This window comes from Pan troglodytes, chromosome 3 (genome assembly GCF_028858775.2).
Source record: "Pan troglodytes isolate AG18354 chromosome 3, NHGRI_mPanTro3-v2.0_pri, whole genome shotgun sequence".
Classification (NCBI taxonomy): Eukaryota; Metazoa; Chordata; class Mammalia; order Primates; family Hominidae; genus Pan; species Pan troglodytes.
Genome location: NC_072401.2, coordinates 54118840 through 54146752, shown reverse-complemented (window position 1 = coordinate 54146752; position 27913 = coordinate 54118840). Strand labels below are relative to the sequence as shown.

At 41.2% G+C, this 27913-nt stretch overlaps 2 protein-coding genes and 1 long non-coding RNA gene across 4 annotated transcripts in view; 1 reads left to right on the top strand and 2 right to left on the bottom strand.

Annotated features, from left to right (window-relative positions):
* The window catches only part of SDAD1 (SDA1 domain containing 1), a 41061-nt gene extending 30544 nt beyond the window's left edge, over window positions 1-10517 (bottom strand). The window contains exons 1-3 of one of the 2 annotated variants that reach the window (XM_001152368.6): window positions 10221-10517; window positions 1397-1501; window positions 835-1008 (exon numbers count right to left, since the gene is read on the bottom strand). In XM_001152368.6, coding sequence (XP_001152368.1) covers window positions 835-837 — 3 coding nt within the window. In that variant the 5' untranslated portion in view covers window positions 838-1008; window positions 1397-1501; window positions 10221-10517. The remainder of the gene's footprint in view (window positions 1-834; window positions 1009-1396; window positions 1502-10220) is intronic. The other variant, XM_001152561.6, reaches the window with a different exon arrangement.
* LOC104006071 (uncharacterized) lies at window positions 253-25200 on the top strand. The gene is made up of 3 exons (XR_001716917.4): window positions 253-428; window positions 15570-16208; window positions 24331-25200. It is a non-coding gene; the product is annotated as an uncharacterized LOC104006071 (long non-coding RNA).
* On the bottom strand, window positions 20732-26771 carry CXCL9 (C-X-C motif chemokine ligand 9). The gene is made up of 4 exons (XM_526582.9): window positions 26640-26771; window positions 25406-25532; window positions 24067-24151; window positions 20732-22957 (listed from the first exon to the last, which is right to left on the bottom strand). Exons 1-4 carry the CDS (start codon window positions 26701-26703, stop codon window positions 22856-22858), a joined length of 378 nt encoding a protein of 125 aa, XP_526582.1. The 5' UTR covers window positions 26704-26771; the 3' UTR covers window positions 20732-22855.
* Between the last annotated feature and the right edge of the window lie 1142 nt (window positions 26772-27913).

The window sequence follows — 27913 nt, the reverse complement described above, 5'->3', positions numbered from 1 at the left end:
ATTACAAGTGATTTGTTGGGGGTATGATCTCAGAAAGGAAGTGAAGGAAGGAGGATAGTGCAGAGACACGCAAAGCAAAGCAAGGATGTGTCCTTGACTGGAGACTAGCTTTAGTCCCAACACAGGAAAACACTGGAGCACATCCTGCATTGGAGTCAGAGCCACCCTGAGGTAATGGGCTGGGCTTTTGTACCACATGATAATGGGCTGTGGGCTACTAGGGTAGGAGGACACCTCCCAGGCACTAGGACTCCGATTTAGCTGAGGACAATGTTCCAGAGAAAGGGCAGCTGAGGGCCACCAGCAGCTGACATTCACAACAAGTGGGGCAAACAGGTACACGGGCCTCATGAAGGGAATGTCAGCCAGGACTCAACCCCAACCACTAAAAGGACAATGATGAAATGCTCAAACTGACTGTCTAATGGGTAAGTTTACTAATTTAAGGCATTATAAAAATGACAAGTTGTGATTAGGATTCTACATGCATATGAGATTTGAATGACTAGAAGAAATCATCTCAAAAGGTTAAAGAGCATCCTGTAGGGTTAGTGTGCTGGAAGAATAGAAAGATCACAGTGTAGCTGAAAACGATATGATATCAGAAACACAGGCAGGAAGCAGATCATGCAGGCACTTTTGAGCCAGGTTATTAAGTTTCTGTTTTACTCTAAGTATAAATGAGAAGCCATAGAAGGATTTTTAGGAAAGGATAATACATTATAATTTACGTTTTCCGAAGATAATTAGCTTAGAGGCTGTTCTCATTTAAATACATATGAACGCAGCACACATGAACACAGCACAATTTATTCATCCAACTACTGGTCCTACCATTCGCAGATCTGGATCCAATACGGTATGATTGCAGGAGAGAAGATCTTTCACCTCTTGAGGAAAATTACTTAGGTACTCTGGGTAGCAGTGACTAATCTGTAACAAAGCAAAGGCTCTTCTGAAGTTGCTCTCTTTCTCTCCTATAATTCAGATGCATACATTTAGGATGTTCTGCAAAACGAGAGTAAAAGGCTATGTTTCATAGAAGTAGATGGTTCCAAACAACCTTCTTTTCCTTCTACATGTTAATTTCTCCAACATTTATCATGGGTTCTCTAGTCTTAGTAATATTTATGGCATGATTTAGTACCTGCTTTTATGATGAATTTGAAGAAAAAAAAATAGTCTTAAAGTTTTGTCCTGGTTAGTTATGCAAAAAGATCTAGTGACATTCTCTAACTCATGATAGGGAGAAAATAAAATTTGCAAAAAGGGAAAGTTAGAAAAATATTTTAATTAAGTTCCCATTCCAGAGTGGAATAAGGTTGAGTATTAGTGAAAAAACATTCGGCAAACTGTGTGTTAATACCGGTCTTTATTTAAGCAATTATATTCTTACCTGTGCCATAAACATCACCAGCTCTGCTAGTTCTTTGCTGGGTTTATTTGGTTGCAATTTGAAAATCTCCACATTGGATTTGTAGTGATTATACTGCTGTAGAAACTATAGAAAAATAAAATTTAAGTTTGTCACATTGTATTACATGACTTTCTCAGTACAGACATTCAGTAGAGAAATTCTTAGTAGAAACTGTTGACGATCACATGGAGAAAAAGGTAATGCAAAAGTATATAAAAACACTCCTTTTGCCTTATCTGCATTCTTCAAAGTGCGCTTTTTAAAGACCTGAGCACATCACAGATAATCTAAAGAACTTTTCCTTGGAATTATCACTACAAGTTTAGGCAGCATGGTGTAAGAACAGAGAAGCATGAATCCCAAATTCAGATTGTAGCCCTGTTCTGCCAGTTACTATCTAAATGATCCCGACTGCTGGGTGTAGTGGCTCACACCTGTAATCCCAGCACTTTGGGAGGCCAAAGTGGGAGGATCACTTGAGCCCAGGAGTTCGAGACCAAACTGGGTAACACAGGGAGACCTTGTCTCTACAAAAAATGCAAAAATTAGCAGGGTGTGGTGGCGTGCACCTGTAATCCCAGCTACTCAACAGGCTGAAATGGGATGATCACTTGAGCCCAGGGAGGTCGAGACTGCAGTGAGCTATGATCATGCCACTGCACTCCAGCCTAGGCAACACGGAGGCCCTGTCTCACAAAATAAAAATAAAAATAAATGACCCCTACTACCATATCCATGTATGCAGAGCACTCAAATCAGCAGAAAAATAACAGGTCAGAAATATAAATTATACCTCAAGTACATGAAGCTCTCCAGTCAAAATCCCACCCCCCCACTGCCACCCCTTTTTAAAAATTATACTTTTAAGTTCTGGGATACATGTGCAGAACGTGCAGGTTTGTTACACAGGTATACATGTGCCATGGTGGTTTGCTGCACCCATCAACCTGTCATCCACATTAGGTATTTCTCCTAATGCTATCCCTCCCCTAGCCCCTCACCCCAACAGGCCCCAATGTGTGATGTTCCCCTTCCTGTATCCATGTGTCCTCACTGTTCAACTCCCACTTATGAGTGAGAACATGCAGTGTTTGGTTTTCTGTCCTTGTGATAGTTTTCTGAAAATGATGGTTTCCAGCTTCATCCATGTCCCTGCAAAGGACATGAACTCATCCTTTTTTATGGCTGCATAGTATTCCATGGTATATATGTGCCATATTTTCTTTATCTAGTCTATCATTGATGGGCATTTGGGTTGGTTCAAAGTCTTTGCTATTGTGAATAGTGCTGCAATAAACATATGTGTACATGTGTATTTACAGTAGAATGATTTATAATCCTTTGGGTATATACCCAGTAATGGGATGGCTGGGTCAAATGGTATTTCTGGTTCCAGATCCTTGAGGAATTGCCACACTGTCTTCCACAATGGTTAAACTAATTTACACTCCCACCAACAGTGTAAAAGAGTTCCTATTTCTCCACATCCTCTCCAGCATCTGCTGTTTCCTGACTTTTTAATGATTGCCATTCTAACTGGCGTGAGATGGTATCTCATTGTAGTTTTGATTTGCATTTCTCTAATGACCAGTGCTGATGAGCTTTTTTTCACTGTTTGTTGGCTGCATAAATGTCTTCTTTTGAGAAATGTCTGTTCATATCCTTCGCCCACTTTTTGATGGGTTTTTTTTTTTCTTGTAAATTTGTTTAAGTTCCTTGTAGATTCTGGCTATTAGCCCTTTGTCAGATGGATAGATTGCAAAAATTTTCTCCCATTCTGTAGGTTGCTTATTCACTCTGATGATAGCTTCTTTTGCTGTGCAGAAGCTCTTTAGTTTAATTAGATCCCATTTGTCAATTTTGGCTTTTGTTGCCATTGCTTTTGGTGTTTTAGTCATTCAGTCTTGCCCGGGCCTATGTCCTGAATGGTATTGCCTAGGTTTTCTTCTAGGGTTTTTATGGTTTTAGGACTTTTGTTTAAGTCTTTAATCCATCTTGATTTAATTTTTGTACAAGGTGTAAGGAAGGGGTCCAGTTTCAGCTTTCTGCATATGGCTAGCCAGTTTTCCCAACACGTTTTATTAAATAGGGAATCCTTTCCCCATTGCTTGTTTTTGTCAGGTTTGTCAAAGATCAGGTGGTTGTAGATGTGTGGCGTTATTTCTGAAGCCTCTGTTCTATTCTATTGGTCTATATATCTGTTTTGGTACCTTAAAAAAAAAAACTAAAAAAAAACTAGGTCTCCCTCTGTCACCCAAGCTGGACTGCAGTGGCACAATCATAGCTCACTGCCACCTCAAACTCCTGGGCTCAAGAGGTCCTCCTGCCTCAGCCTCCTAAGTAGCTGGGACCACAGACGTTCACCACCATGCCCAGCTGATTTTTCATTTTTATTTTTTGTAGAGACGGGATCTCTTTATGTTGCCCAGGCTGGACTCAAACGCCTGGCCTCAAGTGATCCTCTCACCCTGGCCTCCCAAAGTGCTGGGATTACAGGTGTGAGCCATAGCACCTGGCTCCCCTCTTCTTTTACCTCTTCTTTTAAGTATCAGTAACTTTATGCTAGAGCTCTAGACAGGATGTGTTAACAGCCAATAGCAGTAGACACATGGAAATAATAATAGCTTCCACTTATTCAGCACTTGTTATGTACTAAGCTCCTTATGCACATCAACTCACTTACTTATGTTTAGTTGTAACAGCCACCTGATAATCAAATGTTGGAATTCACCAGGCCTCAATTCCACAGTTCCATGCCTTACAGCTAACTACTCTCCACCCATACATAGTCTATGTCTTTAAATTATGTGACATACACACACACACACACAAACACACACACACACACACACACACACACTCTTTCTCATCATCCCTACCTGGTCCAGTGAACTCCCAATTCACATATCCAGTCACCTGTCTGACATCTCTGTTTAGGTGTCTAAACAGATATCGTAAACTTAGCATGGTCAAAAAACACAACTTGATTTCCTCAACAAAACTGCCAGGCTTTTTCTAAGAACAGAAGTCAAGTCCCTACATGCTTCAGATAGAACCACTTCTCTCTTGACCCGACACCTCCACTGAATAGGAGTGAGGAGAGGGCTACACAACTCTTTATGCTACTGACAAAATCCTCACCCCATTTCTTCCCTCACCCCACCCATGGCCCAGCTAACACTATTTACCCGCCTTGAGATGATCAGGACTAATCTCATTACACCCTTTATGTGCATCAGTCACCACAAGAGCCCAGTATTCCCTGGCCATCCCTCATCCTCCTCACTGTAATCCTCATTCCACTAGAATCCTGAAACTCTTGGGGTGGGGCCAAGGCATCTAAATCTCTTTTAAACAGCCCAGTCATTCAGATGCTCTATGGGAACAGTGGTTTTCTCCTGACACACTGCTACATCGTTTCTTTCTCCCAGCATGGATGAGTCAGTAGGCATCCTCCTTTTTCATCAATGCTACTTCCAGAGCACTCATATCCCTCCAGATTAATATCCTTTCTCCTCAACTGTCCTCACCCCCAGCTTTGAATCTTATGCCACAAGACCCACTATTCCTCCTTGTAGTCATCTAAAGACTAGGGTTATCCTCACATTCCTTCAACATTTCAGCTCTTTGCTCACTGTCTTCTCACCCTCTATCTCAATTCCTGTTATAATACTTGGTGATTTCGTATCCACATGGAGGGTCTTCCCAATACACTGGCCCCTCATTACCCTGACTTCTCCTCCTCTAATCATCTTGAACTTACTGTATCTTAGCACTCACTTCCATGGTCACACCCTAAATGTTGTCATTACCAATAACTATATTACAACTCCATAATCTCAACTAGAGGTATATTCCTCTCCAACCACATCTCCTATTTTCCAAACTCCAATGATCCTTCAATCTCATCAGAATCCACAGTCTACTAAGCCTACTACCTTTCCACTGCACCTAAGTAACCCCCACGCCAACTTCCCTTCTCATCCAGCTTCAATTCCATGATCAATCATTATAATCACCTCCATGCATATACTTCAACTCACTTGCCCATTTCTCTTATCATTATACCCATTTGGTAAAATGCCCACCCTGTGCTTTCCTTCTCTACAGCTACACTCCCAGAGCTGAACATGGTTGGAGAAAATCGGCTAATTGGTGTCATTTTATTTTTTTCATTTTAATTTTTTTTAGAGCCAAGGTCCTGCTCTGTCGCCCAGGTTTCCGTGCAGTGGTGCTATCATGGCTCACTGCAGCATCAAACTCCTGGGTTTAATCAATCCAACTGCCCTAGCCTCCCAATTAGCTGGGACTATAGGCACAAATTCATAACTACAAACCTCAATTAAGCCCTGCGTGTACTCCAGCAATCTCATTACATTTCTCTCTAGTCCCTTCACTTTCCCACTTTTCTGGACAACCATTTCATACTCTGCATTCTGTCCTCAAACCTCACTTTTTCCCTGTCCCCATTCTCAGCAGATGATCTTATCTCCAATTTCACTAGGAATATAAGCAATCTGAGGATAATTTCCATTTAACCACCTATCTTCTCCTGTGCCCATTTACTTTACCTTCTCTCCTATTACAAAAGCTATCAGGCCACCATCTAAGGCTAGCCCCTCCAGTTATGCATTAGATTCTAAACCCTGTAATGTCACTCAATCAAGGTCTTTGCTTCACTAGTCCCCACCTCCCATTTCCTGCCTCAACAGGTTCTGCCCCATCAGTATATAGACATGCTGTTCTTTCTGCCATCTTAAAAACAAAACAAAACAAAACAAAAAACACCTTTCTTGGTTGGGCATGGTGGCTCATGCCTGTAATTCCAGCACTTTGGGAGGCTGAGGCAGAAAGATTGCATGGTTTCAGCTTGGAGACCAGCCTGGGCAACTAGCAAGACCTCATCTCTACAAAAAAATCAACTGGGAATGGTGGTTGCACACTTGTGGTCCCAGCTACCCTGGAGGCTGAGGCGGGAGGATTGCTTGAGCCCAGGAGGTTGAGGCTGCAGTGAGCCGTGATCACACCACTGAACTCTGGCCTGGGCAACAGAGCAAGACTGTGTCTTAAAAAAAAAAAATCCTTTCTTGATTCCACTTTACTCTGTACCTTCTACTCTATTTCTCTCTTCAGAAAAAGTCCTTTAAAGAGTTGTCCATATGTTACCTAATTGCCCTCCTTTTTCAAAAAATCCTTTAAATTGAGATATAATTCATATACCATAAAATTTACCCTTTGAAAGTATACAGTTCGGTTCTTCAGTATATCCACCAAGTTGTACAACCATAGCTTTTTCATCATCACCAAAAGAAACCCCAATCCATTAGCAGTTATTTCCTATACCCCTTACCCTCAGCTCTGGCAACCACTAGTCTACTTTCCATCCATATAGATGCACCTATTCTGGACATATTCTATTCATATACATTTCATATACATAGAATCATACTCCAATTGTTTTTAAACCTTCTGTAATCAGATTTTTGCACCCATTCCTCTTCCCAAACTGCTCAATGAATCAGGGTAGCCAATGACATCCATGTCGCTAATTTTTTTTTGTTTTGTTTTTCTGAGATGGAGTTTCATCTTGCTGCCCAGGCTAGGGTGCAGTGGCGCGATCTCGGCTCACTGCAACCTCTGCCTCCCAGGTTCAAGCAATTCTCCTGCCTCAGCCTCTGGAGTAGCTGGGATCACAGGTGCCTGCCACCACACCTGGCTAATTTTTCTATTTTTAGTAGAGATGGGGTTTCACCATGTTGGTCAGGCTGGTCTTGAACTCCTGACCTCAGGTGATTCACCCACCTTGGCCTCCCAAAGTGCTGAGACTACAGGTGTGAGCCACCGTGCTCGACCCCATGTTGCTAAATTTAATGGTGGTCAACTTTTGGTATTCATCTTATTTGACTCATCAGCATCTGATGTGCTTGGGTTCTCCCTCCCTTGGGAACATCTTCTATACTTGGCTTCCAGAACACCTCCTGGTTTTCCTCGAAACTTCACTGGCTGCTTTCTCAGTCCCTTTTTCCAGTTACTTAGAAACTCACTGGCCTTTAAATGTTGGGAATCCCCAGGGCTTTCTCTACCTACCCAATCCAGGATCTAATCACCCTTCTTACTACTTCCTGTTACCATCCTAGCACCACTCAACCCAGCATCATCTCTTGCTGTGGATAATTCCAATAGCTTCTTATGTGGTGTCTCTGCTTCTATCTTTGCCCTCCTACATACAGTCTATCCTCAAGTAACGGTGATCTTATTCTCATATAGGGTGGTTCATGTATTCTTCTGCTCAAAACCCTGTAAAGGCTTCCATCTCATTGGGAGGTAGAATCCCAAATTCACCCCCTTTCCTCATTCCCCATTTGGAGCCACACTGGCCTCTATGTTCCTGAAATCTACCAGGCATACCTACCCCAGGGTCTTTATACCTTCTGTTCCTTCTGCCTAGATCATTCTTCCTAAACATATGCACAGCTCTCCCTCATGTCCTTCAGGTTTTCACTCAAAGATTACTATCTCAAGAGGACCTTCCCTAACTATCCAATTTAAAACTGCAATACCCATCTCACCCCCAACATACATAAGTACTTTCCTATTGTCTTTTTTTCACAGCACTTTTCATTATTTAACATACTATATTATTTGTTATTGTATATCACCCCCTACTAGAATGTCATTTAATGAGCATAGAATTTTTATCGGTACAGCTCAATATTATGTAGTCCCAGGGCCCAGCATTGTGCCTTACATATAGCAGGTAATCAACAGTATTTGTCAAATGAATGAACTTCAGGAAATGGCACTATCATCTACCTAGACACATAAATAAAAAACCTGGGTGATCCTTCATTCCTTCTTTTTTCCTTATCCCCCACATCCACTCCACCAGAAATCCCAAGGCTCTACTAGCTCTACCTCCATGTAGAACAGCACGAATCTTTGCCCATAATTCCAATGACACCACAATCCCTTGCTTGGTTATTCTGAGATCCATTATATTAGTTACCCTGCTTCCAGTGTTGCTCCTCTACAAGCCATTCCACATGTAACTTCCAGAGTAAATTCTTAAAAAAATATGTCAGATCATGTCACTCTCCTGCTTAAAACTCTTCAATCACTCCCCGAGGCGCTCAGAGTGAAATCTAAACTCGTTAACAGGGCCTAAGAGGCTCTGAATAAGCTGACCCCTGCCTGCATTTCCTACATCATCTTCCACTGCCCTCTTCTACGCTGACTACACTTTAGCTACACTGGCTTCTTCTCTGCTTTTTTTCCACCAGTAGCTTCTGCACTTTCTATTCCTTGTACCTAAAATGTTGTTTACCTGCCTGGCTCAATATCATCATTGCAGAGCCACCTTCCCTGTTTACGGGGTCTAAATCAGAAGCCTCCAATTCTAACTTATTCCCATCCAGTTTTATTTTCTTCATAATCTCTACCATAATAAGTCTACACTCACTTGAATGTAAGTCCAAGAGAAGAATGCTTTCTTATCTGTCTTATTCATTACTGTACCCCAACGCCTACCTAGAATAACAACACACAGTAGTTATATGTGATTTTGCATATATACTTAAGTGAATTAAAGAAGTAGTTATTACCCCCTTCTTACATATTAAAATACCCACATAGGCTCAGCGATTAACCTGCTTCGGTTACACAACTGGTTAACAACAGTCAGCAGCAGGAGTTATCTAACGGAATTATATAGACTCTCAACTTACCACTTTCTTTGCGAATGGCTATACAATGCTTTAAGCATCTCAAAGCCTTGCCTATGTTACTTAACTTCTTGTACTTGTTTCCTACTCTTTATTTCCACTACCTTGATCCTTGGAGAGGCTTTCTCTACTGGCGACCTAAGCCACTGAGATTGCCATGTGTTAAAAAGCACTCATAAAATACATATATGTGAAAATTTAGGGGAGGAGGGAAGTGAGAAGGGCAATGAAAAAAATAAGTAATTGTGTTAGCCACTGAACAAATCACAATCTGGTAGAAGCACAAACATGTAATTGCAGCAAATGCCTAGCAGAGATACCTGTTTAATGCCTGTCTGATAAATGAGTGTCTGAAGGAAGCACCTGTCAGATTAATATATCAAAAACCACTTTCGTTTTGTCGGTACTTGGTTCAAACACCCCTAATGTTCACAACTTATATGAGGTCAGTACACAAAGCCCATCACAATGAGGGCCTAATTTTTCAACCTAATCTTTTCCCGAAGCAAATTCTGACATCCGAGTCATGCCAGTCTCCGGTAAGTTTGAATCCTGGCTTAACGAAATATACTAAGCTCCGGAGTCTGTCCATTGTGCTTGAGAAACCGCCCCCCTTTCCTGGCACAGTCCAGGGTACACAGCCTGCTCTCAGAAACGGACGTCAATCGAAAGCATTCTAACATACGATTCATCAAAGGTTACCGACTAATTCAAGTTTGGGATTTCTGAAAAGAGGCTGAGAAACCCGCGTGGAAGTTGGTGGCTGGGTGCGGCCCATTTCTCTCTCTCTCCACCTCCGTGCGGTCGAAGAAAAATATCTTAAAACAAAATGAGGTTTTAAAGGTGTTTCAGCGACAGCAGGGCAGGTAGAAAATCCAAAGGGGCAACAGATTTTCAAGAGGTGGGGAACGAACCCTAAGGCATGTCCCTTCCCCAACCCCTTCTCTCCTCTGGAGGGACCCCTGAACCTAACAGAAAAATAGGCGGCGAGCCTGGATCCCAGCCCCACTCCATGCTTTCCCGCACCGGCGTCTCAACCATCCACTACCCGGCCTCTAGCGTCTGCCGCGCCGCACTCCCACCTCCTCGATGTAGGCCGGCGGGTCTCGCTTGATTAGATTCTGTAACTGCGGCAGGTTGCTGGGCAGCTTGTTGTTGTTTCTGTTGGACATTTTGGCTGCAGACAGACTTCGCAGCGAGCAGTTTTAAAAAAACTCAGACGGCCGGCACCCTGCAATCCCCGCCAGCTGCAGCTTGTACTCGTGTTTCCGGGTATGACCGGAAACAGCGCATGGGACTCTAGGCAAGCGACACCTTAGCGGTGCTTAGAGAGAGCTATGCTACGGAAGCCTCAGTGTGTCAAAATTACTCTCGTTGCCAAAATAACTCTGTGGTGTATTGGAGAGCCAGCCACCGCCGACCCGCCCCTCGCCCTTGGGCATATGCTACTACTTAATACTGCCTTGCGTTTCTGAAAGGATCTAAAATGTAAATTTTTTCACGTGTGTTAGCATTTGTCGTCATCCCGACACCGATACGAAGCACATAAATGAGGATTAATTGTTTATTTTTAATCCCGCAGTCTAAAATTAGAAACTGACGTCTGTAATCCCAGCACTTTGGGAGGCCAAGGCGGGCCTGAGGTCGGGAGTTCGAGACCGGCCTGATCCACATGGAGAAACCCCGTCTCTACTAAAATTACAAAATTAGTCTAGCGTGGTGGCGCATGCCTGTAATCCCAGCTACTAGGGAGGCTGAGGCAGGAGAATCGCTTGAACACAGGAGGCGGAGATTGTGGTAAGCCGAGATTGCGCCATTTCACTCCAGCCTGGGCAACAAGAGCCAAACTCCGTATAAAAAACAAAACAAAACTGAAAAGAACCGTGGCGCTAGATAGCACTATTCCCTCTTAGGAGGAAAAAAGAGCAACGAGGGTCATATAAGTTAATGTGTATGATTTTAGATATGTTTTTATTTTGGTTTTGGTTGTTTCAACTTAGCGTGACCCATACAAGGGAAAAGAGGGCTGGATAAAATGTGATCATGTTGACCATTAAGAAATGCAATTAATCGTTAAAATTCAACCATCGTTATAAGCTTTGTAAGCACTCCTCAGTCAGAGTTTTTAATTCAGATCCTGGTAATTCGAAGAGGAGAATACATTTCTACAATCTCAAGGTGTAAAAAATCAATAAGGGTTGAATGAATGAGGTAGGGTGTTGTGAATTAGAGAGAGAGAAAAAAACACCTAATTACCCACCCTGTGCCAGGCACTATTCCAAGCACTTGTATTAACTTATTTAATCCTCAGAACAACCCTCTAAAATAGGTGCTATTGTTATCTCCATTTTACAGAAGAGGAAACAAGCTCAGGGAAGTTGACTGCCTCAATTCATAGCCTGTGAGGAAGATGAGATTTCAATCTAGACAGTCTTGATTGTAACTACATGAGAAAAAACATAGCCTAACAGCTGGTAGCTGGTTGCTGGTCTGGCAAAATAGCCAGACAATAGGGTTCTGCTTAACCAAAGCAATTTTATAGAACGCCAACCTCATCTGTGACGTTGATAAAATGAGCCCCAAACAAAACAACTCTGTAATCACACCTGCGCACAAAATAAAGAATGCTCCACAAACCATGTTATTCAGCTGCTTTTGGAGAATGACTTATTTATTAATTATCAAGTCAGTTACCTGTGAAGTTAAGAAATAAATGTAAGAAATAAATCTTTTTTAAAAAGAATAGATTTAAATTAAAATTTTTTGGCTAGGTTGTTTTAGTGAGGGCAAAAAAAGTATTCTCAAAACAAAATCTGGCTAAGTGTGGTAGCTCAAGCCTGTAATCCCAGAACTTTGGGAAGCCAAGGTGGGAGAACCACTTGAGCTGGGTAGTTCAAGACTAGCCTGGGCAATATAGTGAGACCCCATCTCTACCAAAAAATTGAAAAATCAGCCAGGCATGGTGGCACAGGCTTGTGGTCCAAGCTACTCAGGAGGCTGAAGCAAAAGGGTTGCTTGAGCCCAGAAGGTTAAGGTCACAGTGAAGCACTGCACGCCAGCCTGGGCAATACAGTGAGACCCTGTCTCAAAAAAAAAAAAAAGAAAAAGAAAAGAAAAAAGACTGTATACAGGTACTTGAAAATGTCTGGTATATTGAAACAATAGCCATAAGTTTGGTGTGACTAAAGGCTGGGAAGGCAGGGTGCAGCAGGGAAAGAGCCGAGAAGGTTATATTGTCCTGATATGAAAGGCTTTAATTGCTATTCTAAGGAGGGCATATAGGTCAGTTCATTTTACCTCCAGCAGCATGGAAGGCAGGATTTGTTTTTGATAAATGAGAACTCTAAGACTAAGAGTGGCTAACTGAATATATATTTTTCAGATGTTAAATAATTTGGGTATCTAAGGCCAACATCTCTGCTTTCATGTGAAATTCCATCCTTTATTTTTAAAGTTATAATGTATTTATTTTATAGCTTTATTAAGATATAATTGAGGTACAGCAAACTACCCAGTGAACAATTTGATGAGTTTTGACATATGTCTGTACCCATAAAACCATCATCACAATCAAAATAGTGACTATATCCATCATCCCCAAAGGTTCCTTGTGCCTCACCATCCCCAGACAAACACACATCTGCTTTCTGTCACCAAAGATATGTCTGTGTTTGCTGGAATTGTATACAAATGGAATCATACGGTACCTATTATTTGAGGTCAAGGTTCTTTCACTTAGCATAATTATTTTGAAATGTATCCATGGTGTTGTATGTATCAATAGTTCACTCCTTTTATTCCTGAGTAGTATTCCATCATATAGACATATTGCAATTTGTTTGTCCATTCACTAGTTGCTGGATATTTGGGTTGTTTCCAGTTTTGGCTGTGAACATTCATGTTCAAGTCTCTTTTTAAGAGATAGGGTGTTGCTCTGTCACCAAGGTTGGAGTGCAGTGGCATGATCATAGCTCACTGCAGCCTTGAACTGCTAAACTCAGCCTCCCTAGTAGCTGGGACTACAGGTGGTGTGCCACCATGCCCAGCTAATTTAAAAAAATATATTTTTGGCTGGGCTCAGTGGCTCACGCCTGTAATCCCAGCACTTTGGGAGGCCGAGGCAGGCGGGTCACGAGGTCAGGAGATCGAGATCATCCTGGCCAACATGGTGAAACTCCGTCTCTGCTAAAAAATACAAAAAATTAGCCGGGCGTGGTGGCGCACACCTGTAGTCCCAGCTACTCAGGAGGCTGAGGCAGGGGAGTCGCTTGAACCCAGGAGGTGGAGGTTGCAGTGAGCCGAGATCGCGCCACTGCACTCCAACCTTGGTGACAGAGTAAGACTCCGTCTCAAAAAAAAAAAAATATATATATATATATATGTATAAAAGACAGGGTCTCACTATGTTGTCCAGGCTGGTCTTGAATTCCTGGCCTCAAGTGATCCTCCCCCCTTGGCCTCTCAAAGTGTTGGGATTACAGGCTTAAGCCACCATGTCGTGCCATCAAGTCTCTACGTGGACATAAATATCTTGGTAAATGTCTAGGAATAGAATGACTGGACCAATATGGTAGGTTTACGTGTAACTTTTAAGAAACTGCCAGTCAATCTTTTGCTTCTACCATTCCACTGAAACTGTTTTTTATCAAGATCACCAATCACATCAATTTTCATTATTTAACTTAACCTGCAGCATTGGACACAGTTGGTCTCTCCCTTCTCCTGGAAACACACTTGGTAATTGACCTTTAACTGGTCTCTCTGCATTTTCCCCTACCCTCTTACACTGTATTTCCGTGTAGTGGTCAGAGAGAGCCTTAAATGGATCAGGTTATTCTTCCAACTTCCCTTCTCACTCAGAGTAAAAGCTGAAGTTCTTCAGTGGCATAGAAGGCTGTTATGAACTGCATGATTGTGTCCTGCCAAATTCATATGTTGAAACCCTAACGCCCAATGGGATGGTATTAGGAGGTAATTAGTTCATGAAGGTGGGGTCCTCATGATGAGATTATCATCCTTATAAGAAGAGACACAAGAAAGCGTACCTCCTTTCTCTCTGATCTCTGCCATGTGAGGATACGAGAAAACATCTGTTTGCAAATCAAGAAGAGTGCCTCATCAAATACAAAGATACTAGATCTGCTGGCACCTAGATTTTGGACTTGCCAGCCTCCAGAACTGTGAGGAATAAATGTTTGTTGTTGAAGTCATCGAGTCTGTGGTAATTTGTTATAGCAGCCCACAACCTTATATGATCTGACCCCACACTATCTCACTGGGCTCCTCTCCCATCACTCTCCCCTTTGCTTGCTCTGCACCCCTTCAACCCTGCAATGATCCCCTAGCTGCCTTAAATGTGTCAAGCTTCAGGCCTTCACACTTGCTGTTTCCTCTGATTCAAGTGCCACAAGCCTTGCTCTCTCATTGTCTTCAAGTCTCTGCTCAAATGACAACTTATTAGAGATGTCTTCCCTGACCTCACAGCCCTCTGCTCACCCCACACTCCCTTCCCCTGCTTCATTTTCTCCATAACCCTTATCCGTCTCTGATATATCGTATACTTACTAGTTTAGTTGTTTATTGCCTGTCTTTATGCACTAGAATATGAGCTTAATGATGACTGTTTTGTTCATTGTCTATCCTGTACACTTGGAGCAATGCATGCATATAATAGGTAATCAGTTAATATTTGTTGAATGAATGAATGAATGCATGGATAATCTCTAATGACTCTTCCAATTCTTCAACTGTGTGATTTATTAAAGCAGGAACTTAAAATATGTTGGACACACGCAGATAAAATTTACCTGAAAATCAGTAAGTGACTAACGTGTGAATCCTTGTTATTACCTTTCTCATTAGAAACCAGTGATATTGACTGTGTTCGGAAAAGCCAGTCATGTCTTCATCCTTTTCTGATTAAAATATATTGTTTTATTATTATTATTATTTGAGACAGGGTCTTGCTGTGTCACTCAGGCTGGAAGTTCAGTGGCACAATCATGGCTTACTGTAACCTCAACCTCCTGGTTCAAACTATCCTCCTGCTTCAGCCTCCCAAGTGGCTGGGACTATAGGTGTGCACCACCATGCCTGGTTAATTTTTAAATTTTTTTGTAGAAATGAGGGACCGGGTGGGTGGGTCTGGCTATGTTGCCCGGGCTGGTCTCAAACTTCTGGGCTCAAGTGATCCTCCCGCCTCAGCCTCTCAAAATGTTGGGATTACAGGTGTGAGCTGCGATGTTTGGCCTATTGTTTAAAAAAACTGTTAGATTAGCCACTAGAGGGAGCTCATGCTTTTCTTGTTAACGGGAAAGTTACATGATTTGACATGCCCACAAACTCAACAGAAATCTCATAGAGAATTATAGTCCTTAAAGCTAATTTAATTTTTGATTGCATTTTCTTTCTTTCTTTCTTTCTTTTTTTAGACGGAGTCTCACTCTGTTGCCACGCTGGAGTGCAGTGGCACGATCTCGGCTCACTGCAACCTCCGACTCTCTGGTTCAAGCAGTTCTCCTGCCTCAGCCTCCTGAATAGCTAGGATTACAGGCATGCGCCACCACGCCCAGCTAATTTTTCTAGTTTTAGTAAAGACGGGGTTTCACCATGTTGGCCAGGATGGTCTCGATCTCCTGACCTCGTGATCCGTCCGCCTTGGCCTCCCCAAGTGCTGAGATTACAGGCGTGAGCCACCGCACCCGGCCTTTTATTGTACTTTGTTCCTCCTCTCTCTCTTTTACAGCTTTGTTATGAGTTTTCCCCACAAGCCCATGTATTTCTTTGCTCCTGTGGGCAGTGAAAACTTTTGGCCTTGCCTCTGGACAAATCTATCAGGGCTGATAGATTTTGTCATTGGTACAGGCCCTCGCTTCTCATCCACCTCCACTGCCTCTCTTTTTGCTGATCCAAGGTCCCCAACATTCTCCCTAGCTGCCAGAGATCATTCCTGTTTCCCCATTATTCAGAGAAATTTAGCTTAGTTTTGCTTTAACTTCCATACCATCAAAAGTCCTAGGCCCATCTCTCCCTAATCAAAGGCTCCATACAAAAGAGACATCTGCCCTGAGGTAAATTCTGAGGCTTTCGGTATTGCAGAAGTGATTGCTGGCATTTCTTTTTCTAAGCAACACATTTTTTCCCTCTCTGTTATATAGTTTATTTTGACATGTATCCTCTTACCTAATAGATTGTGATTTTTAGTTCTTCATTCCAGAGGAAATGCAGGTTGTCTACTCCAATGGTTAAAGAAAGCTGGTGGTAGATGGCTGTACCTACTTGGTCCTATACTCTACCAGAAGGCAGAGGCCAAGATTTAGTTTTCTGGAGATGGAGATACCAGCAAGTCCTTCCTTCTTTTTTTCTTTGAGCAAAACAAATTCTTTATTAAAACAGTTGACTTGAAACAGTATATTATATCTAAAGGAAGAGTTTTTTTTTTAATCTGTATAGCAGACTTTTAAAGAAAGCAACTAGTTATGTATAACTTGATACCTTTCCCTCTAATCTTTTGTCAGTTTGCCCCAGTTCATAATCTTATTAATGGACTTAGATTAGACTGTTCCTTTGTGATTTATTCATCTCCTTAAAATGTAGGGTCCAAAGTTGAAAGTTCCCTCCTGAGAACTTTAAACCAATGTGGGTATCAAAATGCCTCAAGTGACTTCTTGGCTTCTGATGACTTGGGAGCTAATTCCACTCCCTATTAAGAAGTGTTGCCTGTTTTTCTTTCTCATTTAATTTCATCTCCTCTCTATATAGGCCAAAAACGAGACAGCACCTAAAGTATCTGTGATTGTAGTCTCTCTTTATCTTCCTTTCCAATAAGAAGGCAACTTTCCAGTTTCCCAGTAAGGATAAAACAACTACAGATAGCTTCCTCCCAGTTAACTGACCTAGAGATCGCTAGCATTTATTTATTTATTTATTTATTTAATTTATTTTGAGACAGAGTCTCACTCTGTTGCCCAGGCTGGAGAGCAGTGGCACGATCTCAGCTCACTGCAACCTCCGCCTCCTGGGTTCAAACGATTCTTGTGCCTCAGCCTCTCAAGTAGTGGAGATTACTGGCGTGTGCCACCACGCCCAGCTAATTTTTGTATTTTGAGTAGAGACAGGGTTTCACCATGTTGGCCGGGCTGGTCTCAAACTCCTGACCCCAAGTGATCCAGCCACCTTGGCTGGGATTACAGGCGTGAGCCATGGTACCTGGCCACTAGCATTTAAATTCATAAGAATAGTTTACAGATTAAATACGTCTGAGTCTTTTATCCATTGCTCTAATGTATAAAATTTGTTCAGGCACAGACTGCTTTCTAGTATAGCAAAATAACTGAAGATTTTAATCATAGAACAATCCTTACTAGTTAAAGTCATTTTATGACAGGGCATGGAGGTGGATATCAGTGTGGCCAGGAGGATTCTGGGATGGAGTCATGGGAAAAGTGGGACTTGAATCATGTGTAGGTGGGAGTCAGATGAGTTGGAAAGTAGGACAGGGCGAATAAAAGAATGAGCAATGCTGAGGGGCAGAAATGAGCATGAGATGAACATGACAAGAGTAGTTGAAATTGATTTGGAAAAGGCCTAAAATGAAAATTTAGGGTGAAGTATATGTCAATCAACTAAAAAATACATATTAGGAGCTTCCTAAGTGCCAGGCACTGCTCTAGGCATGCAGTAGTGGGGAAGACAAAGTTTCCATGGTCGAGGAACCTAAATTTGTACATGTGGTAGGGTAGGAGGGAAGATATAAGTACACACATTATTTTAAAAGGTAATTTTAGATTGTGATGGTTTGATCATTATATCTAATCATGATAAAAGAAAATGAAACAGACTCTAGCCACCGGATTTTTAAAATTGTGTACCCTTCTAGTTAAAATTAGAACAGCCATCCCATCTATGTATGTTTTGTTCTCTTGTTAGTTTATATTAGCATTATTAATATGATCTTCCACAGGAATTTCTTAGCAGGAGTCTTTTAGAGCCACTTGCCCATTTTGTGAAGGTTGGCTTAGTGAGCACTCTGTCTTGTAATCCTTAAATCCCCTTAACTACATGCACATAAATGGAAACTCATGTTGCAATCTGCAGAAGGTGAATGACTGAGTGAGGGCACATGCCAGCCCCTCAGTTGTGGCGATCTCACCTTTTCCTCAGGAAATTAGCACATGACAAATGATTTACAGTCAATTTTCAGTTTTTTCTTGTTTTTTAGACAAAAATGTAAGTTCTAAATATTTTCATCAACTCCATAAGGTACACACACTGGAACCACTACCACTACCAGAGAGAGAGTCTGGGGAAAGAGTGGTTATTTTACTAAGGGTCATAAGAGAAGGGGACTCTGTGAAGTGACATTTAAACTGAGACTTAAGTGATGAGGCAAGAACCGCCATGCAAAGAAGTGTGTGTAGGCCCAGGTGTTTCAGGGAAGCAGAGCCACTATGAGTATTATGAGGATAAAAATTTACTATAGGATTCAGATCTCACAGATGAGGAAGGATCTCAGGGAGTGAACATCTAGAAGGGAGAGCCAGGGGATCAGAGGAAGAATCAGTGACTGGTCCATCAGAAGCACTGGGACAGTTGGACAAATAGAGCTTGTGTGAAAAATCCAAGAAGTTAAGCCTGTTCAGCGCCAAATTGGGGCTGCTAGGGTCTATGGGAGCTGTTGCTTCTGTGTAACTACCGCCTCTGTGGGTCCACTGCCAAATATCTGGGTGGGGGGCCTGGGACCATCACTGATCATGAGGCCAGCAGTCCTGAGCATAAGCTGAACGTGGAGGAAAAGAGCAAGGACAAGCTGGGATCCACTGGCTACCAGTGTGTCTGTCAATATGTCTAATCAAGATTAAGGGTCACTCCTTCACTTTTGATTCCCAAATCTCACATGAGTTCTTCTTTGGCTAACTATAACCTAGAACCACACAGGGAAGGAGATTCTGGGAAATGTAGTTGTAAGACTAACCAAGTTGATATAGTACAACCCAGAACCACAGGGAACAAAAACCCCAGAAGGCAATGAATTCAGTTTGCTCAAGAGACATACAGAAAAAAGGTGATGCTGAGGCTCAACAAAGGAGGAGAGGGTAGAGGGAGCATGATCAGAGAAGCAGGCAGATCCCAGCTTATGTTAGGCCAGCTCATGGTATGTTTTGACTTAATGCTAAGCTGCAGGATTTTAAGCAAGGTGGCAGCATTCTGTAAGTTATTTTTTAAAAAGATTATTCTGGTTGTCATAGAAGTTAGGGAAGCAAGAGAAATGTTGAGAAGAAGAGCCAACAGGGAAAACAGCAGGCTACTGAGGTAGCTCAGGAAAGAGACGATGGCCTGGACTAGGATTATAAAATACAGATATTGAGAACTGGTCAGGAAGCCTTTTAGTCTCATTTCTCCAACATGTTTTTTCAGTGCTGGAAACATTTCTCTCTCTATGAGATGTAGGATCCATCTGCTGCAAGGAAGATGCAGCAGAGGTAAGTGGTTAGGGAGGATCTGGGACAAACATTGAGGACTTTCTCTGCACCAAGACCTATGCTGAACCTGCTCCTCACAACAATCTGGAATGAGGAAAATGATGCACTGGGAGGTTAAATATTATACTTTAACCAGGGTCACACAGTTAATAAGTAGTGGGCCCCTGATTCTAACCAGGATATCTCAGAATCCAGGATCTTAGCTCCTTCCAGAGTCCTGTTGCCTCTCAGGTGAAGGCCCTTGTGAGGATTCATGTCTACCATTAGCAGCTGTTATCTGCCCGAATATTACACCCGTCTGGCCTCTAAAGTGTACATCAAGTGTACAGGCTGATGCTCTTCGTCTCACTCTCAACCTTCTTAGAGACTCCACGCTGCGTAATGCCTCCAGCCCAAGTTTCCTGGACCCTTAAATAATTCCTTCAGTGTTTAGGTCTCCATCATAACTACTTGAGGCTTTACAATATTTAAACATATACAATTTTAGGGATAGAAAAGATGACGTGTTGGCTTCCTGGGTACACACCTCATTGGAATAGTGTTACTCTTGAGGATTAGGAAATACATTGAATTCTACATAATGCTTTTTTTTTTTTTTTTTGACAAGAGTCTCACTCTGTCACCCAGGCTGGAGTGCAGTGGCATGATCTTGCCTCACTGCAACCTCCACCTCCCGAGTTCAAGTGATTCTCCTGCCTCAGCCTCCCAAGTAACTGGGACTATAGGCGCATGCCACCATGCCCAGCTAATTTTTGTAATTTTAGTAGAGATGGGCTCTCACCATATTGGCCAGGCTGGTCTCGAATTCCTGACCTCAAGTGATCCGCCCACTTCGGCCTCCCAAAGTGCTGGGATTATAGGCGTGAGCCACTGCGCCCAGCCTCACATAACTCTTAAATCAATGTTGTTGTAAGGCAGTGTTGTCATATCTTCCATAGGTTGTTTTTTTCTCCTGTTCCCAATCGACCCTTTAAAGAGCTTTCATGTGTTATCTCAACTAGTGTTACACTTTATTTGAGAGAAAGCTGAAAAGTAAATAAGGACATATGAGATTTACTATTAAACATTCAATAGTTGAAGGGTACATTCAAGACAAAAAAAATCAAGATCTGTTTTCTGATTAATGGTCTATTTATTGATACCATTCTATTTTAACAAAGATAATATTTCGAATTACAAGGTATACAAGTCAATACTGTTTTGAAGTGAAAAATCATTTGCTTTGAGAATGTGTGTATGTATATATATGATAAATGATTATAACGTGTGTGTCAGTGACAATAGTCTTTGGTTGTTAGTTATATACTGTCTACCTGTGAGATGCAAGGTAAGTGGGTCACAGACTCTCAAATTTATGAAACACTTAGATTTTTCAGGGAAGTTACATGAAGGAACTAGGGAGTTTCATGATTAGATAAGACGTTCGGGTGGGATCTCCACCGGACAGCACTCTAAATCATCAGCAGTGTGAGCGGTGATTCAATTTGGGAAAGTGAGTATAGGTTTAAATTCTGGCCACAGACAACCTCTCCTACACAATTCACTGAACCTCCCCTGGAAGGAGGTTTCCACGTCCTGCAGAGGCTAACTGGGCACCAATCATGCTTCCACTAACCGACTTGACTGCTTCCTCTAGCGCTTAGTACTTCACCGCTCCCTTTCTTCATGGGAGATGGTGTGGTAACTGATAATCACAATACAAACTCTGAAACAAGTAAACGGACAATAAAACTCATATTTGCCTAAAATAAGTTTTGATAAGGATCTCGGTGGCTATCTTGTTAGATCTTAGAAAGCTGAGGCTTATTGAGAAAGCCCTTTTCCTTCGGGAAAAGGAATTTTTGTGTGGTTGGGAAAAGGTTGGTCACTGGCTGATCTATAAAGTCCTTTTCATTGTAAGATTATATGATTTTCGGTAAACTGTATATTTTTTAAAAACAGTCCAGAATATCCACAAGTGTTTTACCACATGCTTCTTATTGTTGGAGAAGCTGAGCAAACATCCTGTCATAAAAAGACAAGGATGTTGCATCATCCCTGGTCCCTGTAGTGAGTGTCCTGAAGATAATAAGTAAGAGGTTACCAGAGGCTAGCCAACATGGAGTAGCCAGGAAAGAGCCAGCACCTGCTCTGAGACAACGGTCTGGTTGCCATCCTGCCCATAACAACATCAATTAAAAAATTATTAAAACCTAGTTCCACAGTATTATTAGGCACTGTGGAAGAAACAGGGAAATATACTGTGGCTCTTGCCCTCAAGGAGCTGACAATCTGGTTGGAGAGATAGGATAAACACCCAAGAATTAGTTAACCATTGAGTGTTCACCCATGTGGTACTGAACCAAGTGAAACAGGAGTTTTAAGATAATTTGTGTGTCCAAAAAGGTTTATTTAAGAGGCAGGACTTGAACTAAGCTGGACTGAGTGAGGATGAATTGGGAGAAGAAAGCATTTCTGTGGGGTGTTGGGGACAAGATGAGAAAGGAGTTGACTCAGATAAATCAGAGCATATGACAGGTGCACTGGAGAGGAGAAAGGCACTGAATTGTGGTAGGATGGAGAAGAGCTGACTTGAATGAAGCAAAGGGGAACAAAAAGAAATAAAGTGGTCAGCCTGAGCGGGCAAGATGGAATCACATGGCTTCCAAAGCCAGAAAGGAGGCTCTGAAAGCCACACACTGGTGATCTCCAGTGGTGATACCCAATAACAATCAGCATGAATCTCTCAGACACATTGTGTGTGAGGCCTGTAGGCTGATTCAAATACAGAGGTTGATGGCCACAGCAGCTTGATGAGGTCCAGCTCAATTTCAAACTGCTTGGCTCACCAGCATGCTAACAGGCTTAGGACTTGCTGACATGTGCCTCAGATACTCTCTGGAGGCTGCAGTACATGGAAGCCTAGGGCTGCTCTTCCAGGCAGCTGTTGTGAGTGGGATGTGGTTGGGTGAACATCTGTGTAGACATGGGTATTACTAAAATCACGGCCTTAAGCATGATGAAATTCAACTGGTGGGTGGTAGAAGAACAAAGACAATCATAGCCTTTAACAATTCTTAACGTTTGGATTCTTAAAATCAACTTTCTAACTTTAGTTACAATTTCAGAGTAATGTTTTAAATTTTCTAGTCAAATTAATAAGCCTTTGTATTATATGCCATCCTCCTTTGGAATGATAGCGGTATAATTAAAATAGAACATTTTTAACACAGAATACTTATTGGTGAAGTGGTCTCTTATGTAGTCTTCTTTTGACGAGAACGTTGAGATTTTCGAACTTTCAGAACTTTCTTTTTTTGATGTTTTTTCCCATTCTTTTGCTTTTTCTTTTGGCTGACCTGTGAGAAGAAGGGGAAAAAGGGCAATGTTTCTGAATCTTACCATTTTTACTTCCTTTTATTTGGACTCTCCTGATCATCGTCTCATACCCACATAGTCTCAAAACCACATTAAAGTCACTTCACTCTCAGAGGGGCTCCCTTAGATTCTCTCTACTTTGCTCACTTTGAGGAGGAGGCAACAGCCTTCAAACTGGCTGTCTTTTGTCTATTCTTCCGGCTTATTACATTCTCCTGGCAACCTTGCTTACCACTCACCTGCCCCAGCTACAACCCTCTGAAGTTGGCACTATTATCATCCACGTTTTACATAGGAGGAGGCTGAGTTCTGGAGAGGGTGACTTTCCCAAATCTAGACAGCTAGTATGTGGCAGAACCTCCAGTCTGTGAGACTCCAGAACCCAATCTCCCACCCACATATTCTGTGGCTCTCTTCAAATCCAACTCCTTAGTATGCCATGCAGGATTCCTCCCGCTTTGTCCTGATCTACTTTTCTGCCTCAGTCCCTTCACTCTCTTCACACAAACTCCAGCCACATTAATGGAGGCTCCCTGAACACAGCAGGTTCTCTCATGATTCTACTCTTCTGCTCATGCCGTCCTTACCTTCCTGGCAAATTATTTATCCTTCAAGACCCAAATCAAATATCACCTGACATGAGAAATCTTCCTTAACACTTTCTTCTGCCCCATTCCCCCAGCAAAGTTAAGTACTCCCTCCTCTATGTCATCAAGATTCTTGTGCATACTTTTATATTTCTCACATTGTACCATAATTATTAGCATATGCGCTACAACAGGAAGGGACTATACCTTATTATCTTTGTATCCTGTGTCTACCATTCAATTCATTACATATTTATTGTATTAAATAAGGACAAGCTCTGTACCCCCAAGGAACACACATTCTTCCAGTGGGAGACAGAGAGGGGATACTATATGTAGGAACCTAATTTTGTCCTAGGAACAAAGTAGAAGCACCATAATATGAATGAAAAATGTATTCTTAAAAGTTATGTATTCTTATAGTGTTAATGAAAAAGCAGATTCTTTGTCTTCTAAAGTTAATTTCTAAAAGAAAGAAAATTTTGATCTTCCTTTTCACCAACCTGTTTCTCCCACTTTTTAATCAGTTCCTTCACATCTGCTGAATCTGGGTTTAGACATGTTTGAACTCCATTCTTCAGTGTAGCACTGCCAAAGAAATAGCAATGAGATAGTTTTTTCTCATTAATAATTTAAATGCTTCTTCTCAGAAATAATGAAAATCAGTATGAATTGTGCTGAATTTTCTAATGAAACTACTTAAAATTATTTCCTAGGACAAGATGAGTCACTGGTTGAATTTTTTTTTTTTTCTTTTTTTGAGACAGAATTTCGCTCTGTTGCCAGGCTGGAGTACAGTGGTGCGATCTCAGCTTGCTGCAACTTCCAACTCCTGGATTCAAGCGATTCTCCTGCCTCAGCCTCCCGAATAGCTGGGACTACAGGCATGCGCCACCACGCGCAGCTAATTTTTGTATTTTTAGTAGAGACGGGGTTTTACCACATTGGCCAGGATGGTCTCAATCTCTTGGCCTCATGATCTGCCCACCTCAGCCTCCCAAAGTGCTGGGATTACAGGTATGAGCCACTGCACCCGGCCCTGGTTAAATTTTAAAAATTACTTACAGTAGACTGTCTGGAAATAATTTAAATATTCCTTTAATTTTTCTGTATAGTCTGAGAATAAGAGTAGTCAAGGATGACTTATAAAGACAAAATATGCACACATCCTTCAACCTAGCAATCCTAATCTCTAGAAAGGAAAGAATTACAGGCACAATACTGCCACAGTAAGTTTTATTTCAGCAGTAAAAATTTGGAAATAATCTATATTTCCAACAATAACCCTGGTCATATAAATTATGGTTTATCCATATGATGAAATACACTTTGGCCATTAAAAATGACATTAAGTAAAAATGACATTATTAGAGATTTACTGACACGAGAAAATGTTCATGATATAGTGTTAATGAAAAAGTAGATTACAAAACAGTGTATAGTATATGATTTAATTTTTGCGCTTATATATGTGTATGTAAAAACATATCTATGTTATGTGCACACGAAGCAAGTAAGGAAGATTTAGAAAACTGTATACTAAGGGGTTAACAGTATTTGTCACTGAAGGGTAGAATTATGAGTGATTTTTATTTTCTTCTATTGTGTTACCTGCATTAAACATTTTGTACAATAAACATGTGTCATTCTTGGGGCCTAATCTACCAGAAATTCCTTGCATTTTTAAGGAGAAGAAAAGAAAGGAGCTACCCAAATTTATGAAGGGGGTAACCATCTGATTTTTAAGTGTTTGTATGGGCAAGCACTCCAAGGGTAAAACTCATGCTAAATTTAATGTTCTTGCCAATATGGTGCATGCATGTTAGCTGGGTTGTTACTTACATGATTTCAATTTTCTCGCAGGAAGGGCTTGGGGCAAATTGTTTAAGGTCTTTCAAGGATTGTAGGTGGATAGTCCCTTGGTTGGTGCTGATGCAGGAACAGCGACCCTTTCTCACTACTGGGGTTCCTGAGGGAAAGAAAAAGATAGAACACATCAGTATAGGCCAATGTTTCAGTTTAGATGATCTATCAAAATGATACACTTGACTGAGTCATGATTATTGCTATCATTTACCGAGTGCCTAAAAATAATCACCACAAACCTTTGAAGGAGGTATCATCTCTATTTTATACATAAGGAAACTAAGGTTCAGAAAGATTAAGAACAAAGTCATACAGCTTTTAGGGAGCAGGGGCAGGGTTTTAGCCCAGATCTCTCTGAGTCCAAAGGCGTTGCTCTTAACTACCACACCGTAAGTCCGTGGGAGAAAAAGAGACTTTCACAATATTTAATAAATGCCTATCACAAGACAAACAGATAACTAATTCATGTATGCTATGCTGATCACAGTTTCTTAAGCAACTCCTAAACCATCTATTATTTATTATCTGACCTTAAGGAATGGAACTGGTGTTGGTGTTGAATAGAAAGCACTCCTTTGTAACCAATCACCACTTTCATCCTCATCCTCTCTCCTCCCCACTGCCTTGCTTTTCAATAGTGTTTTAAATTTTTGAAAACCCCTTAAAATACATTATCTTAATTCTTAAATTCATATATTTACTTGGTACTTATTGTACTATATGCCATACATTGTGTAGCAGTCAGAAAAGGTATAACTACAAAGTTCTGTTTTACAGATGATGAGGAAACTGAGGTCTAGAAAGATTAAGTAATTTGTCCAAGGTAACAAAGATAGTAAATAGATTAGGGACAAATTCTCTGATTATTGGTTGGATCCTTAATTGGTTAGCCACAGATATACTTAGCAAAAAACAGTATCAGGGAGAAGAAAATAATTTAGGAGGTAGAGTTCTCATTATTACCCAGTTCAATGAACATTTATTGAACACTTACTAGGAATTCATACACCTAGACTACAAAGACTTGTGTTTGACTTGGCAGATCGAAGTTATGAACTTTGGATAACTGGTCATGTCACTGAGAAGCTTTTATGACTGACCAAATATTACTCTTCAATGCAGGCAGAACATTCACCTTTATCTGGCTAATCAAGATTCTTTTACAGTGAATCACTTCTCTTACTTTACAACCTAACTCAGAACCCCTTACCTTGCACTCCAATCAGAACCAGCAAGATGATGCCCAAGAGGAAAAGAACACCACTTTTCTTCATAGTGATAGAATGGAGTTCCAAGTCACTCCTGTATTGGATTTTGAGCCTGAGAAATTCTTTAGAGAACACATTTTGGGGATCATATTTATTTAGGATATTCATTTCTCTCCTAAACTCTGATTGGCTAGTATCTTTAGCTGAGCTAACTAAATTAACCACAAACTTGATTGTGCTGGGGGAAACCCTAGTCTCAGATCCAAGGGAATTTCTGCATGTTTTTATTTCCATTTCACATAAATGGGTGGTTTATAGTAAGGGATGTGAAACCAGCAACACTGATAGCCTTTGGCACATTCACAGCTGCTCACCTGTGTGAAGAATAGGTTATATAATGAATATACTAATGTTATACAACAAAGGTTGGAGATGTGGTTTCCAGATGGGAAATATTAAAGTCCAGATAAATAATATACTTTTCAAATTCCCTTACTATTTATGGCATATCCTTCTGTATAATAGATGGCTACATTGATATTTTCTTATATTGCCCACTTAACTTAAAGCACCTTAATTTCCTCTGGGACCAGGTCATTTTCTACTAGTGGTAAGCTCATTCTGTATCATTCCTGCTACAGTATTATTTTTTAAATTAATAGATTGGTTAGAATAAGGGGTCAGTTGCATGTAAGAGACCCGAATTAACAGTGGCTAAGAAATGCAATAAAAATGAAGATAAATAGCTGGGACCTAATTAAATTAAAGAGCTTTTGCACAGCAAAAGGAACAGTCAGCGAGTAAACAGACAACCCACAGAGTAGGAGAAAATCTTCACAATCTATATACCTGACAAAGGACTAATATCCAGAATCTAGAATGAATTCAAACAAATCATTAAGTAAAAAACAAACAATCCCATTAAAAAGTGGGCTAAGGACATCAATATACAATTCTCAAAAGAAGATACATGAATAGCCAACAAACATATGAAAAAATGCTCATCACTAATGATCAGGGAAATGCAAATCAAAACCACGGCGTGATACCACCTTACACCTGCAAGAATGGCCATAATCAAAAAATCAAAAAACAGCAGATGTTGGTGTGGACTTGGTGATCAAGGAACACTTCTACACTGCTGGTGGGAATGTAAACTAGCACAGCCGCTATGGAAAACAGTGTGGAGATTCCTTAAAGAACTAAAAAGCAGAACTACCATTTGATCCAGCAATCCCACTACTGGGTATCTACCCAGAGGAAAAGAAGTCATTAT